The sequence below is a fragment of the Mytilus californianus genome, unplaced genomic scaffold (genome assembly GCF_021869535.1).
Source record: "Mytilus californianus isolate M0D057914Y unplaced genomic scaffold, xbMytCali1.0.p SCAF_4, whole genome shotgun sequence".
Lineage (NCBI taxonomy): Eukaryota > Metazoa > Mollusca > Bivalvia > Mytilida > Mytilidae > Mytilus > Mytilus californianus.
In genome coordinates this window covers 87,055,302-87,070,217 of record NW_026262690.1, presented here as the reverse complement: position 1 = coordinate 87,070,217, position 14,916 = coordinate 87,055,302, and the positions used below count along the sequence as shown (strand labels likewise).

The window sequence follows — 14,916 nt, the reverse complement described above, 5'->3', positions numbered from 1 at the left end:
GACGCAAAATCTTTGCCACACGGTCGATGGTCACTGATCCATACATTGCGAAGTTGACAACTCCGTTAAGTGATCATTCCAATATGGTGTCAAGTATTTTTTATGCTTAACGATCGGAAGGGTATCTCTTGCAGCTAGAACGAGATAGTTGACTATTTCAGAATACTATTTTTCTATGTTAGTTTGATTCGTATCTACTGTACATAGGTTTTGAGAAACAGCAAACGCATTATCGGTTAATAACCGTTTCACAGATGATATCGGATATGTTCCTTATGTCGTAACTACAATACCCTCCCTTTTCACGAATGTGACTTACCGAATTAGACTATTTACCGAATTTGTAATAACTTAAGCAACACGACGGGTGCCACATGTGGAGCAGGATCTGCTTACCCTTCCGGAGCACCTGAGATCACCCCCAGTTTTTGGTGGGGTTCGTGTTGCTTAGTCTTTGGTTTTCTATGTTGTGTTATCTGTACTATTATTTGTCTGCTTGTCTTTTTATTTTTGGCCATGGCGTTGTCAGTTTGTTTTCGATCTATGAGTTTGACTGTCCCTCTGGTATCTTTCGTCCCTTTTTTAAACTTCCTTCAATAGAGCTTTGATCCAATCTATGTTTGTTGAAATGATGGACAGATTTAGACGAGTTTGAGTAGCCTATATTAAAAGTGAATATAATAGGAAATTGATTAAATAAGTTCAGTCCATGATCATCAAGAATATTTACATTTTCCGGTTTGAAATGCGTGTTATCTGGAACAATTATATGATCTATTGTTGAGCAAGGACTATTTTCTCAGCCCTGAAAAATGTGTAAAGGCCCTTTACAAAAAGTCTTTGCGTTTAATGAAATTAAGGTAAATTCATCTAAAACTCTTCGCAAGAGTTTGCTTTGATCGTCTTGAACACCACTGACACGTGTTCCTTGAACTTTCGCATTAAAAATCACCAGCAAAAATTACAATGCCATATTAACTACTTAGTATATACGGAATACAGTTCGTGCAGTAAATGTATATATTCTTTAAGCAATTCAATGGAAAGAGAAGGAGAAGGTAAGTATACACAGAAAAAGAAAACTGTCATATCATCGGACAGATACATTTTAATACCAATAATCCTATCAGAATCAATATCAATTCCATGCACAACATAACGATCAATATTTGACGAGACTTACAATGCAACACCTTTTCTGTAATAAGAACATTTCCGTGTCGTTGGTAAAAGTTTACCAACGCTTTTCGCATAAATTTTGTATTTGCAATCAATCTGTTGAAGAAAGTGCATGATCGATTTTTTCCAATCAATTAGTTAGATAAGGAACAGCCAACATGACGCCTTTACAATTCCAACACATTATGTTATTTGTCTGTCATTTTTTGAGATACTAATGAGTTGCTTATTCATTATCAGAGGTTCCTTATGGATCAACTTTGGCATTTTCATGTTTCACGTTAAATCTACTTTTCAGAATCCATCGTTTCTTGCTCGAATACTAGTAGGCCAAAAAACATGATCAAGTATTATTCGACTGTCATAGCACACAACATTAAGTTGAGCGGAAAACGACGATCCATATCGGCTATTATAAAATCTCAAAATCGTGTAACGTACACCGTTTTCTTCTTAGTCTATGCTGATTCCGCTTACAAAATAACGATCGACTCGATTTCTTCGACGACCATGAACATTTGGATTTCCCCGAATTGACATCATATTGGCGTCATTTGCAGTGTGTACTGGTATTTTCTGAAGTACGAGGTCTTTTTGTAAATTTTTTTTTACTTCATTTTTACTTTTGTTGAGACTGGTTTTAACATGTTCCGACTCAATCAATTTGGAGTTTGAAGTCTGAATTTTCGGTTGATCGATTTGTGCAGTTATTCACACTATTGTTGCTCAAGACCCTAAGGGTTTGACGGACAACTTCACATTCAATGTTTTGTTTAATATATGTAGGTTGGCTTTTATTGCGTCTAGAAAAGTTTTCTCGTCACTAAATTTAAGGTTTGTCTCTTAATTGTTAACATTTTTCCTAAGATCGTACACTGATTTACAACAAGAGGCTACTAAAGTTTCGAGATGTTGATATGCTGGATCATTATATTTTAGCTTTTCATTTATTAGCTCAACTTTCGATTCCAGTGCGCATACATCGTTGTTGTAGTATTTTAAGTACGCAACGAATCGTTTCGAACGTCCTGTCGTAAATCTTTGACTGAGGCTTTCAATAGTGTTATGTCCTTGACATGTTGTTGCTGACCTTGCTTTAAGTCGGCTAGAGAACTAGCTAAATCGCTGACTAACTGCGACAATTGTGTAACGTCGGAAGTTAAGTTCGATTTCTCGACTTAACCACTTCCGACAAAATGCTGACGCTACTCTAATAGGGAATAATTTTCCATCTCTAATTATTTTCATTTGATTTTTTGATTTTGGAGATTCATAGTTCAATTTTGTATTGTTTTTTGGTATTGTTGTTACAGCTTTGTTTAAAAATTCACTGTACTGTCTTGTATGTATTCTCCCATAAGCTGATCACGGTCGATGCGACTGATATTTTCAATTCATTTCAATTCATTCACAAATGACCATGTTAATGCACTCCTCAGAACATAACAATCACGTGATAGATTTACGGACCTTTGTATTTCGTTCAAGTCTACGTTTAAGGTTACTTCGTTCGAAAGGAAAAGCCATTACAGTTTTCGCAGACTTAAGAAGTTCAATTCTCAGAATTTCAAGCTCGTCAGTATTTTCATTGGTAATTTTTATTAGTTTCAATGTAAAAGTATCTTTGGTTTGAGACAAAAGGCCATCTAGACTCTGTAATATGTCTGTTAAAGAGTTACAATCGTTGGGGGAGATGTCTGCGTGACGGAACCCAGGAACTAGTTGCAAAAGAGTTGAGACTGATAAGAGTGACATGCAGAATTGTAAAATAAAATCATAATTTTCAAATGAAACTGGTTGTAAAGTTGTAAATGTCTGTGACTTCATTGTTTTTATAAGAATGATCACCTTTCTGACATCACAAATGTTGTACATATAAATAAGAAGATGTGGTATGAGTGCCAATGAAACAACTCTCCATCCAAGTCACAATGTGTAAAAAGTAAACAATTATAGGTCAAAGTACGGCCTTCAACACGGAGCCTTGGCTCACACCGAACAGCAAGCTATGAAAGGGCCCCAAAATGACTAGTGTAAAACAATTCAAACATGAAAACCAACGGTCTAATCTATATAAAAAACGAGAACGAGAAACACTTAAGAACCACATGCATTGTAAATAAACTGATCACTGCTCACTCACTCCGATAAACAAAGTTTTGTTTGGTTTGGTTTTGAAATGTGACTTTTAAGTTTTTATAAAGTCAAAATGTGTATTTGTCTAGGATAATGTGTGATTATGGAATATTTTCATCAAATCCTGTATAATCTTCTCTGATATAACACATAAAATATTCGAAAACTTGAAGTGCGAAAGAACAAGCAACCATACCACAAAGGGACCTAATATTTACGTAAGATTTTTCAAAATGTAAAAAAAAAAAATTTTTTCTGTTATAGTGAATATCTTGGCAGCATAATAAACACAATGTGTTATGTATGTCACTAAATACGAGAAGATAAAAAACTTCTACGGATCGATTACAGTAGCGTTCATTTGACTGTGTTGGGTGTTGAAAGACTCTGCCACGTCATATCGGAATGTGGATATTAAATCTGTACCCTTTTGTTTGTAAGGAGAGTGCGTTAAAAAACCCTTGCAACAACTCTTGAGGTGTCCCGTAGGTAGTCTGTTGCTACTCCTTCTAAAATATTTTGAATATTCATTTCACTGATTACATTTTGTTAAAGAAATTAAGTCATTATTATCCATTTTATTGCATTTATTTTGTTCGTATGCTCATAATACACATAGTGAACTTTGTTTTTCATAATTTCGATGTGTTACACATACGTTGTATTTTTTAATAAAAAGACGACTCATAAAGAAGTAGTTGTTTTTATAAATATAACACAGAGGAAAATATTCTTAGATAAATTTACATAAACAGTGGGATTTCGGACAAAATGGACACGTATCTTGACACCATTTCTCCATGCCGACTACATCTCTGTAATCTGGTGAAGCCTCGCATGTTCTAGCTTTTGGGTTACTTGTTGGAAGTGGTTTAGGTAAAAATGAAAGAGGATCTTTTATGGGTATTTCACCAAAATCATATCGTTCATTAGAATTGTAAATTCCAATGTCAGCACAGTTGTAGAATTGTTCCTGTGGTCCACATCCGACACAGCAACCACTGTCATTACAACCCCAACTGTTGCCTAGGAAATGCAAATATCATTGTTAATGTCATATATCATAATTTCCTGAAGAACAACTTAGATGTTAGATTTTTTTTTATCTAGTTTTTTGTTTTGTTGGAAATATTTTTATTTGGGGTGGTGGTGTTTTGTTTTGGTTTTGTTTTTTGTTTTTTTCTTTCGGGTAACATAGATTCTGTCTGACGTCATAAGATTTATTTCATATTTTTTCAGTGTCTGAAATCAAAGTGGTTAAAAGTGAATTTAAGACTAGTATAGATTGGAAGGTAAAACAAAATACTAAATCTTAAAAAACAAGCATGTGGTTTTGAATCAAAATAGCTCTGTTAAATATTCTGTTTATAACTGTTTATTTTAAGAAAAATAAAAACTAAAATGTACATGCATTACATAACAATGTAAAATATGTTGAAAGAAACTAAAACATTTTTTAAGTTTTATATATGATTGCAAGTGCATAAACTTTTATTTAAAAAAATCTATTCCGAACCTACCAGTATTATATTTCCATTGTAATATGCACCTTCCGCATGTAAGACCAGGTGGCAGTCTAACTTTGACCTCAATATCACCAGATGCTTGACCTAATTCATACCGAATCCCTCGGCCATCTATTTCAAGAATGTGATTTTCTAGGCAAGTATCCAATGGTCCTTGGAAGTTATCACGTGGACAAATTTTGAATTCGAACCATCCTTTGTGATTGGATGTTATTCTGACAGTCAAAATAACATCTGAACCTGAAGTATAATTTCTAGAAATAAATCCGCTATCGTAGAGTCCATTATCCTCGTGCTGTCTGACGTCATCAAATGGGTCACCGCACGATCCACAACGACCATTTTTCTCTTTCCATTGATACTGTAATTAAAATGTAATATATATAGATGCTAAATTTTAAAAAGTTAATTAAAAATGCGTTTTACTCATGTATGTTTCTGGATTCATAATAAGACAAGTATTGAATCTGTTAAAAAGAAATGGTGTTTTTGTGAAAAATTTGTAATAGAAAACTCATCAGAGTTTTCTTCAGAGAAAACTTTGATTAGATATACGTATATGTTCATTCACAATTGTATTAAACTATGCCTAATTTTTAAAAATAAATATGACATAAAATATCACTTACAATACGGAAATCCGTATAGTAATAAACTAACTAAAGATTTGGTTGTGTAAGATGGATTCCATCAAAGCCAATTTAGTGTTTTCAATCAGTTAATAGTTGATTTATGTTTGTTTAGTTTGTCGAGTGGCAAATATTTCATATATGTTCAGGGGAAAAAAATCATCAAAAATACCAGGGCGAGACCAAATTAACAATAAATCTACTGAGTTTAGTTCTGTAAAGTGATTCGGCCGAGAAGAAGGTTGGACAATTTTGACTGCAGCAAGAAAAACAAGATATGCTAAAAACTAACCCTACCACAACCTATATCTACGGACCCCTCAGAGTTGTTAGAATGAGTCCTTAATATTCAAAGAAGGCGATATTTTCTTCAGACGAGGCTTTGGATTTAGCGTTATCATTCTGACCCAAAACGTACACACCTTGCCTAATCACTTATTTCATGAATCTAGACATCAAACTTCAGTTGATTAATAAGTATGATTCGTTTTACTTCATAAAATAACTAAGATTATAATACGCTTTTAACATTGTTTTAGATAAACATATAGTGCAAGAGGAATATATGTTTATTTTAAAAGTTATCTGCCGCGATCCAACATACCCATATTTACCAAAGGTATTCGAAATTATCACTACAGAATCTACCTATTGAATTAATTGATAATCAGTTCTCGAAATCTGGTACTTCTAACGTTTCCAAGAATTTTTACATTACTGGCTTTCAATGTTTAAGTTTGGAGAGTGTGTGGATGGGGGTTTACAGAATAGAGAATAATGTGCAAAAAATATAAAGATTAGAAAAAAATGGACCAAAATAATAAAGAATATAAAAATGAGGTGCTTAAATATAAAGAACAGGGAATAGTGCGCAAAAAGTATAAAGAATAGAGAAAAATGGCCTAAAAAATTAAAGAATACAGAATCGAAGGACCCCCCATACAGACCATCTTTGAACGTCCCCGTTGATTCTAAATCCAGAAAAGTGTGTCGGACGCACAGTATGTATAGTGTTATTTTAATTCAAAAATACATTTCAAAGTAAGAATTGTAATGGTTTATTAGAAGGAAAACATTTCGTTTTTTTTTTTATTTTTATTTATGTTTGACCAGTACAAATCGGTCAGGTGGATTACCTTTGGGCTACGACTTATATAGCAGGTATATAATTGTACCTTTAACTTGGCAAATACGTATATCATCACGTTACGATATTTTTAATATCAAACTGTATCTAATTTTTTTATAGATGCGTGCAGCACTTATATAATATAATATTTACGACATAGCGCTATTCCATCATCGAGTTTTAAAGTGGAAATATTTACTACATGTACTCAATATCAAATCTTTTTTTTTTAAACAGTAAATATGCTAGCATTTCTTATGCTTTTAGTAACGACCCCGCTGCTATTATAATTTCCTCCGTTCAGATTTACTGATGATGAAATATATTATCTTGGTTCTGTATGCAAAGGTTTCAGAAGACTGGACATGTTGAGGTCGCGACGACTGTTTGCTTCAAGTTCACAAAATGGACAAACATCACAAAGCATTATATAATATATATTTATCAATTCACCACTGCATTTTTGAAATAACTATTATGCTATAATCTCAGTTTAGATTTGAAAGAAAGACTTTTAAAAACTTACTCCTTTAGACTTATTCGTACCGCCTAATTTGACTTTATGTTCTTTAAAGAGTATTTTTCGCAGCACAATTTGCCTTTGGCTCATGTTAAAAAATATATATATTTCTGGGCGGGATTCACTAAAAACGATGTATCATGCACCTTTTTGGCTCGGAATAAAATCCAAGAACGAGATACATTTCGTTTGTCTAAAATTAAAAAAAAACAACAACAAATACAAAAACAACAGAAATAGAAAAACTGGTACCTACCAATCTGCCTCCACAGTTCAGAGCATTATCGTTATAATTTGGCGGGAAATGTCCAGGATAAATTCTCCACAGTGAAGATCTCTGAGGTGGATCTAATAAAAACCCATGTCCATTCACACAAATTAAATATCCCAAGAGAAATATAGTGTGTTTAAACACCATCTTTTCTCAGTTTCATTTTCATCCGCCACCTCAGGCTGATGCATGATGGTAGTTAATGTTTTATCGCACCTGTCAACAAAACATAGTAAATTCTGGTGATCTATGTTTGATGCAGTTGAAGTTTAAACGTTAGATAAGACCTCTTTTTTGTGACACATGATTTTACTAATACAAATGCTTGTAGAAATGTACGGAACAATCAATTAATCTTAAATAATGTACTATATTGGATAGGCTATACAGTTATATAAAGTAGTGGCGATATTATTTATGTCCTCTAACAAATAAAGAGTTCAGGTCAAAATTCATCAAAAGGAGAGTATTAAGCCTTTACCGTATGATAGACGTCTAAAATGATAAGTCGTTTAACATTTGTTCCTATTAACCTTTCGCTCTATTTCTCCTACTAATATTATATATTTACAAGTATCATTTCCTGACAAATGCATATATCCTACGGCGGAGCTTTACGCAATCGTGATTGAAAGGGGTGTTGGTTTTTTTACATCGTAAGAAATATGAACATACTATACCAAGGAGGCAAATTTAACTCATATATTAAAAAAAACAACAGTCTACATAGCACAACATAGAAAACTAACGAGCAGCACGAACCTTACCAAACCCATCGTGTGTGTGTGTGGGGGGGGGGGGGTCTCTTGTACTCCTGTCCCTGAAGGGTAAGCAGACCTTGATCAACTTGTGACACCCGTCGTATTGCTCATATCAGTACAAACTCGAGACGCTGTTCAGTAAATGTATATTGGTATAAAAATAATTTCAGAGGTAAATGCCTGTGAATCAACTGTGTACATATATAAACTATTTAATCACTTGTACATAGTCCATTGCCTTCAAATCACAACCAAGTCCGGTGCTAGAAAATTGTCGCACATGATGTGATCGCGAAAAGTCCGTTTCTTAATCGTAATGCTTCATCTGAATATTTTGTTTTTATCTTACCTCCTAAAAAATTTCTAGGAAAATGATTGGTTAAAACAATCGCGTGGAGACCGTGTATATTTCATATGGGGTTAGTATGCGTGGTTTATTTTAATGCACGGTTAGTAGTGGTGTTACGTCCCTTTGTAAAAACAACAAGGTGTTGAGGAAAAATCTGAAAGGTTTCAACAGACGAAGAAATTGATGATGAACAATTGAAATAAATATAGAAAACACATTACATGCTAACAAATTATTTATTGTTGGCATTTGTTTTTGTATAGACCAATGTAAGTAGGTTCTTAATATTGAAGACTTGATCACTATTGAAGACTTGATCACTTTGATAGGCCACTAGTCTAATTGCCACATGTTAAGATAGTCGGTAAGATAAATTCGTTACACAGTGTGCTGGTGACCTAATACTATATGGGGTGAGAGCGAAGTGGAAAATTCTTGGTTTATGACAACATATTCAAGGGGATAATTACATAAAATGAAAGGAATCATATAATATAAAGAAGACATTTACAATTTCAAGCGTTACCATTTTCAATCTTTTCACCAGCCGTGTGAATGTTTTGATCACAAACAGTCCTGATCTGATCTCGATTAGTTCAGCAATACGGAAAAATTGCGAAAAGTCCGTCCCGATACCACGTCGTGATATTGTAAATGATATACAACGCAATGATCAAAGGTACAAATAAACGATAAAAATAGTAAAAAAAGCTGTTCGGAAAACTAAATGTACCAAATTTTTACTTTTTGTTGCGGAAGGACAAGGCTTTCGAATTTAATAGGTCTTAATAGTTTATGTCGAAATAAATGTGTAAGAGGCCATGATTTTATTATCACATATGAAAACAGCCTTTTATCGATGTCAGCTAAAATATCATCAGTCCGGCCATACGAGAGAAATTAGTTTATATAATATAGGGGATAGACCTGGGCTAAGGGGGATAATTCTCGCTTGAAAAAAGTCATGTTCATCAATGCTTTTAATGAAACATATAATAATCTCTGTTACTTAAAAGATTAGAAAATATTTATCAAAATGGTTGAAATAAACGTTCGAGTGATTTTTGAGAGTTATGATGAAGTTCTGTGCGAGTGATTATATATACTTAAATACAAACAGATAAAATCTTATATGACTACATCAATATAATGCATACAGAGTTACAGGACGAACTTCATTAAGAAACACATGTGTTGAGATGGTAAATGTTAATATTTACCATACATTTGTACATGTCTATACTAACTGTCATCAGCACTAAATTCTCAAAGTAATACATGACCGTTGTGTTTTAACAAATGATAAATATGATGCTTTGATTACATTTTCCCGGATATTAATATGAGAAACAATGTAAAAGGTGTTTGATAATAACAATAAAGAAAAACAAATATGACAGACGACAACCCGTCATTGTATGGTATAGATACCCTGCTTGTGTCAGGCACATACAGTATGTGGCGATGTTATATGTTTGTGAGTGTTCAACCTCACTGAACTGAAAGCTATTTTAAAAGCACATTTCAACAACGAGTGGTTGTCGTTTGTTTCTGTATATCATATTTGTTTTTGTCGTTTGTTTTCTCATTTGAATTGTTTGACATTTTGTGATGTCGGTGTCTTTTGTAGCTTGCTATGCGGTATGGGTTTTGCTAATTGTTGAAGGGCTTACGTTGAACTATATATTTGCTAACATCTACATCAGTTTGTCCCTGGTGGAAAATTTCTCATGAGCATTTATACCATATCTCTTTATTTTATATAAACAAAAACAAGAACAAAAAATTAACAAGTATTAATTTTAGAAAATATTTTCAATATATACAAAATCGATTTTTTTAAAGGAGTTTGGAAAAGGCAGCACTCTGAAAAGTACAAGTGTGCAAGGTAGGTCAATGAATAGCAAATACTGAACTTGAACTGTGTTTCTGAAAAATATATTCTTACAGTATATCGACGTTTTAATCAAATGAATTGTTGACACAGAGTTATGTCTGGCCTGTGTGAAGTTTCGAGTGTATAATGCAAGTGTTGCAACTTTAACAGTAAACTTCACAAACAAACACATCAAAGATACCAGGCTTAGATATGTACACCAGACGCGTGTTTTTTTCTAAAAAAAGATATATAGGGAAAATGCCTTTTTTCAACTTATTTTTTTTAGATTTTTCAATGGATGGCTATGTTCTTATATACGAAGAAAGACTAAAAACTAACATGATATTCAGGATTGTATACTGAATCCATACATGTATAGAAACACATATGTCACCATTCTTGTTTTAGATACATTGCTTCAAAGTTGACCGATACGCGTGACGGTACTGGATACAGAATAAAGTTATTTTTATTCAGAGGTATTGAAAAAATATGTAACGCGATTTGTTATTTTATTTTCATTCCCCCTGTCGTAAATTTCCGATTAATTCAATAAAACATTCTATCGAGTTAATTTTATTTCGTCCTAACTGGGTGCACTTTTAGCTTTTCAAAACTGAATCTTTAATTTAACCCTATAGCTATCAAACTAGAAAAGGGTGATGTCATCGCTGTATCCATGCATGAATAAAAGCAAGTGCTTCAAAAATTTGATTTGGTAAACGTCCAGTGGCAAATATTTCATGCATTTTCAGGACGATATAATGCAATTTGAAATAGTTGTGTCTAAAAAACACATTTGATGCAGCCGTCAAAAAATGTTAAACATTCTGTTAGTTGTGAAAATCATAAAGCAAATACATACTCCAAATAGTTATAGTCTGTATGGTGTAAACGTGTGGGTTGTGTGCGTAGTTAATAGGACAAACCTTGCAAACTGTATGCAAAATTACACATTGAAGAGACAAAGTTTAACATTCTGTCATTCGTGGAACATTATTAAAAAATTAAACCTGAGAATATTATATGCACCCTCAATATAGGTAAAGCATTTGGTGCAATATTAAAAAATAAAAATCTGACAAGACGCGCATCTTTAGTATATGTACTTACACCAGGTACATAATTTAAAAGTTTAATCTTAAAAATGTAGTCCTACGAAATCAGACGTATAAACCCTATATACCAATTGCGGGACGGACTGTCGAACGGACACGGTAAAACAATATGTTCCCATCATTTTGTCGAGGGAGCAAAAAATATATTAGCATATATAACGATGTTCTATTTTATAAGGCATTTAGTGGTAAAATATCTTTTTGAATAAGCAGTTCATAGTGGAATGGTAATTGGGAGATCTAAAATGTAGCAATGTAAGCAAGCTGACATCTAATTCATTTGGTCTTTGATGAAAAGTTGTCTCATTGGCAATCATACCACATCTCCTTATTTCATAATGGTTTGAGTTTTTTCCTGAATACAAGAAGTTTAAAGACTAACAAATAAGTACTAGGAGACTGAAATATGTAGCTGTTATATTTCAAATTTGACTTTTTTTGTGAACATGTGGTGTTATAATTTGATAAATTTGATACTTGCTATATTAAATATATTTATTCACTTTTCAATTCAAGAGACCACCGAATCTTTACTAAAACTACAAATTATCAGTAAAAAAACTCCTCCATCCTGCATTAGTCACGTGTTATGTAGCTGTTTTATTGTATATCTCCATTTATGCACACAAAGAAATAGCAACCCTTTTAATTTACATATATACTTACAAGTATACTGTCTTGTTGTAAAAACTCCTTATATGACTGCAAATACTCTCGGGCTTTTCCCGACGCCTATGTGAGCAATATGCCAATCCCCCAAAAAGGCACCTTTGCTAATCGTCTGTGAGTCGTTATGTCCCCACACTTTGTGAAAAAAGGTGTGTTTTTATTCAGCTGTACCTATACCTCAGTCATGTCCAACTTAAAACACCAAAAACACACCCATTCAAAAATTTAATTGGGAAACGGCGTGCATCATTATTAATAGATATAGGAAGATGTGGTATGAGTGCCAATGAGACAACTCTCCATCCAAGTTACAATTTATAAAAGTAAACCATTATAGGTCAAGATACGGCCTTCAACACGGAGCATTGGCTCACACCGAACAGCAAGCTATAAAGGGCCACAAAAAATTACAAGTGTAAAACCATTCAAGCGGAAAAACCAACGGTCTAATCTATATAAAAACGAGAAACGAGAAACACGTATGAACTACATAAACAGACGACAACTACTGTAATCAGATTCCTGACTTAGGACAGGTGCAAACATTTGCAGCGGGATTAAACGTTTTAATGGTACCAAACCTTTCCCTTTTCTGAAACAATAGTATAACATCACAACATAGAAAGACACACTAAAAAATATCAATTGGAAGGCTTAACTCAATCAAAAAACGTAAATTAACACACAATGAACGAATAAATTTAACCTGTGACACCTGAATGCAAATACACAGTTAATAAAAAATTACAAGGGATAAATAATTAAAGTCAAAAGTAAATAAACAGGTTTAAACAAAGTTACAGTATATCACTGTGAAATTTCAAACAATTTATAGAAAATCATCACTTTTGAAGAGACCTGCGTCATATTATTCACAGGTAAATGAAAATAATTTTGTTGTTAAGTATACTTCTTCTTCTGTGTGTATAAAATCTTCCGTTTAGGAATACCAAGAAATTTCTTTAATATCAATAAAACTAATCTAACACTTGGTACATATGGGGTGAATATCAACAATAAAAATATACAATTAGTGCTAGATAAAACTTCCTGTACAGGTCCAAGAACAGCATCTAAGGAAAAATGAAATAATTTTGATGTTCATAGTACGAAGAAGTGAAAATTTATAGTAATTGAATACCAAATAATCAAAGCAGGTACTATATAGACAAGATCCATGTTAACATTAAATAACAAAAAAGCATTACAAATAGTATCAACAGGTCAAATAAAAAAGAAAGTACGATTTGAGAGTACTCGCAGTTACTGACAGCTAGTTAAAAGCCAAAACAATTAATAATAAAAAAATCATGCATCAGAGACTAAAATCAACTAAAATACATCCCAGGGATTTAGTATTTTAACGTCATGAACAGTCAAAGAAGACATAACTTGTGCAATGCCAAAAATAAATGTATCGACAGGTAAGGGAGCAACCATTTGATTTTTATGGGGGGGTGGGGGGGCTAGGATGAAATTTGAAAAAAATAGGCAGGACAGGAGTTTTGAGTAAAAAAAAAGGATGAGATGATTTGCAAAAAAAAAGGCAGGATGACAATTGATGTAAAAAAAAAGTTAGGATAAACTAAAAAAAAAAAAGGCAGGACCGAATAGAGTGAAAAATAAAAAGGCAGGACCGAATAGAGGGAAAAATAAAAAGGCAGGACAAAATTTTTCATCCTAGCCCCCCCATAAAAATCAAATGGTAGCTCCCTAATAGGATAGTTAGGAGTGACTTCTTTATAGATAAAAATGAACGTGTGTGTGTCTCTATACATCCCGTTTGAAAAGAAAATACAAATTTAGTTATGTTTTAATTTGCTAATGACAAAATCGATGTTAGTGCCAATGTAAACTATATTTAGAGATCTAATTACAACATTGGTACGATAACCTTTACTAATAAGTTTGTTTAAAGGTTCGATGAGTTTACACGGATCACATAATGATTTCCGCGCTTTAAGTACAATATTACCATAAAATTTAGGATGTGAAATACCATTTTTAATAAGTTTTCTACAGGTACAGCCAAATTTACTAATCAAATCTTTGTATTTTTGAAAGAATTTAGTAAAAGTTTTAAGTAATTTATGGTAATTTATTAAGAATGTATAACAAAAAAAAACAACAAAGAATAAAAGGCTCATGTTTTGCATAAAAACACATATAGATAAATCGTACAAATGCTTACTTATCAATAGAAACAGAACATTTAAAAAGAATATATCTAAATGTAAAAAAGAAGAATGTCAGGAAGACGACGAAATAATCAACGACAAATAACGTATTGCATCAAATCCCTCGACACTTTGCATCTATGCAATGTATTAAAATGTTTATTAAAAACAAAAGGTTAATTCATATTTTTTCTTTCTTTTCGCGATACAAGTACAGCCTATATGTATTGTGTCGTCAACCGCCAGCTGAAGCCCCCTTCCGCGTGAGGAATTTTCTCGCTGTGTTAATGAAGGCCCATTGGTGGCCTTGGGCTGTTATCTGCACTTTGGTCGGGTTGTTGTCTCTGTGACACATTCCCCGGCCATTTCCATTCTCAATTTTATGGAATCTATCAGGCTTTAAAAGCACGTCACGGATACTTATTCTAAATAGTGATTATCTTTTAGTTAGTGAGTTTGTCCGTGTTGAATTCCTTTTCCATTGTATAATGAGTTCCACCAGCAGGTTAAGAACTTTGAGCGTGATTTCAGCTCAGCTTTCAGTAACTGCAAGCATTATTTAATACAATATTG

At 33.0% G+C, this 14,916-nt stretch overlaps 1 protein-coding gene across 1 annotated transcript; it reads right to left on the bottom strand.

Annotated features, from left to right (window-relative positions):
- Positions 1 to 3,877: 3,877 nt before the first annotated feature.
- On the bottom strand, positions 3,878 to 7,622 carry LOC127738830 (uncharacterized). The gene is made up of 3 exons (XM_052250233.1): positions 7,376 to 7,622; positions 4,836 to 5,202; positions 3,878 to 4,341 (listed from the first exon to the last, which is right to left on the bottom strand). Exons 1-3 carry the CDS (start codon positions 7,535 to 7,537, stop codon positions 4,049 to 4,051), a joined length of 822 nt encoding a protein of 273 aa, XP_052106193.1. The 5' UTR covers positions 7,538 to 7,622; the 3' UTR covers positions 3,878 to 4,048.
- Positions 7,623 to 14,916: the final 7,294 nt, after the last annotated feature.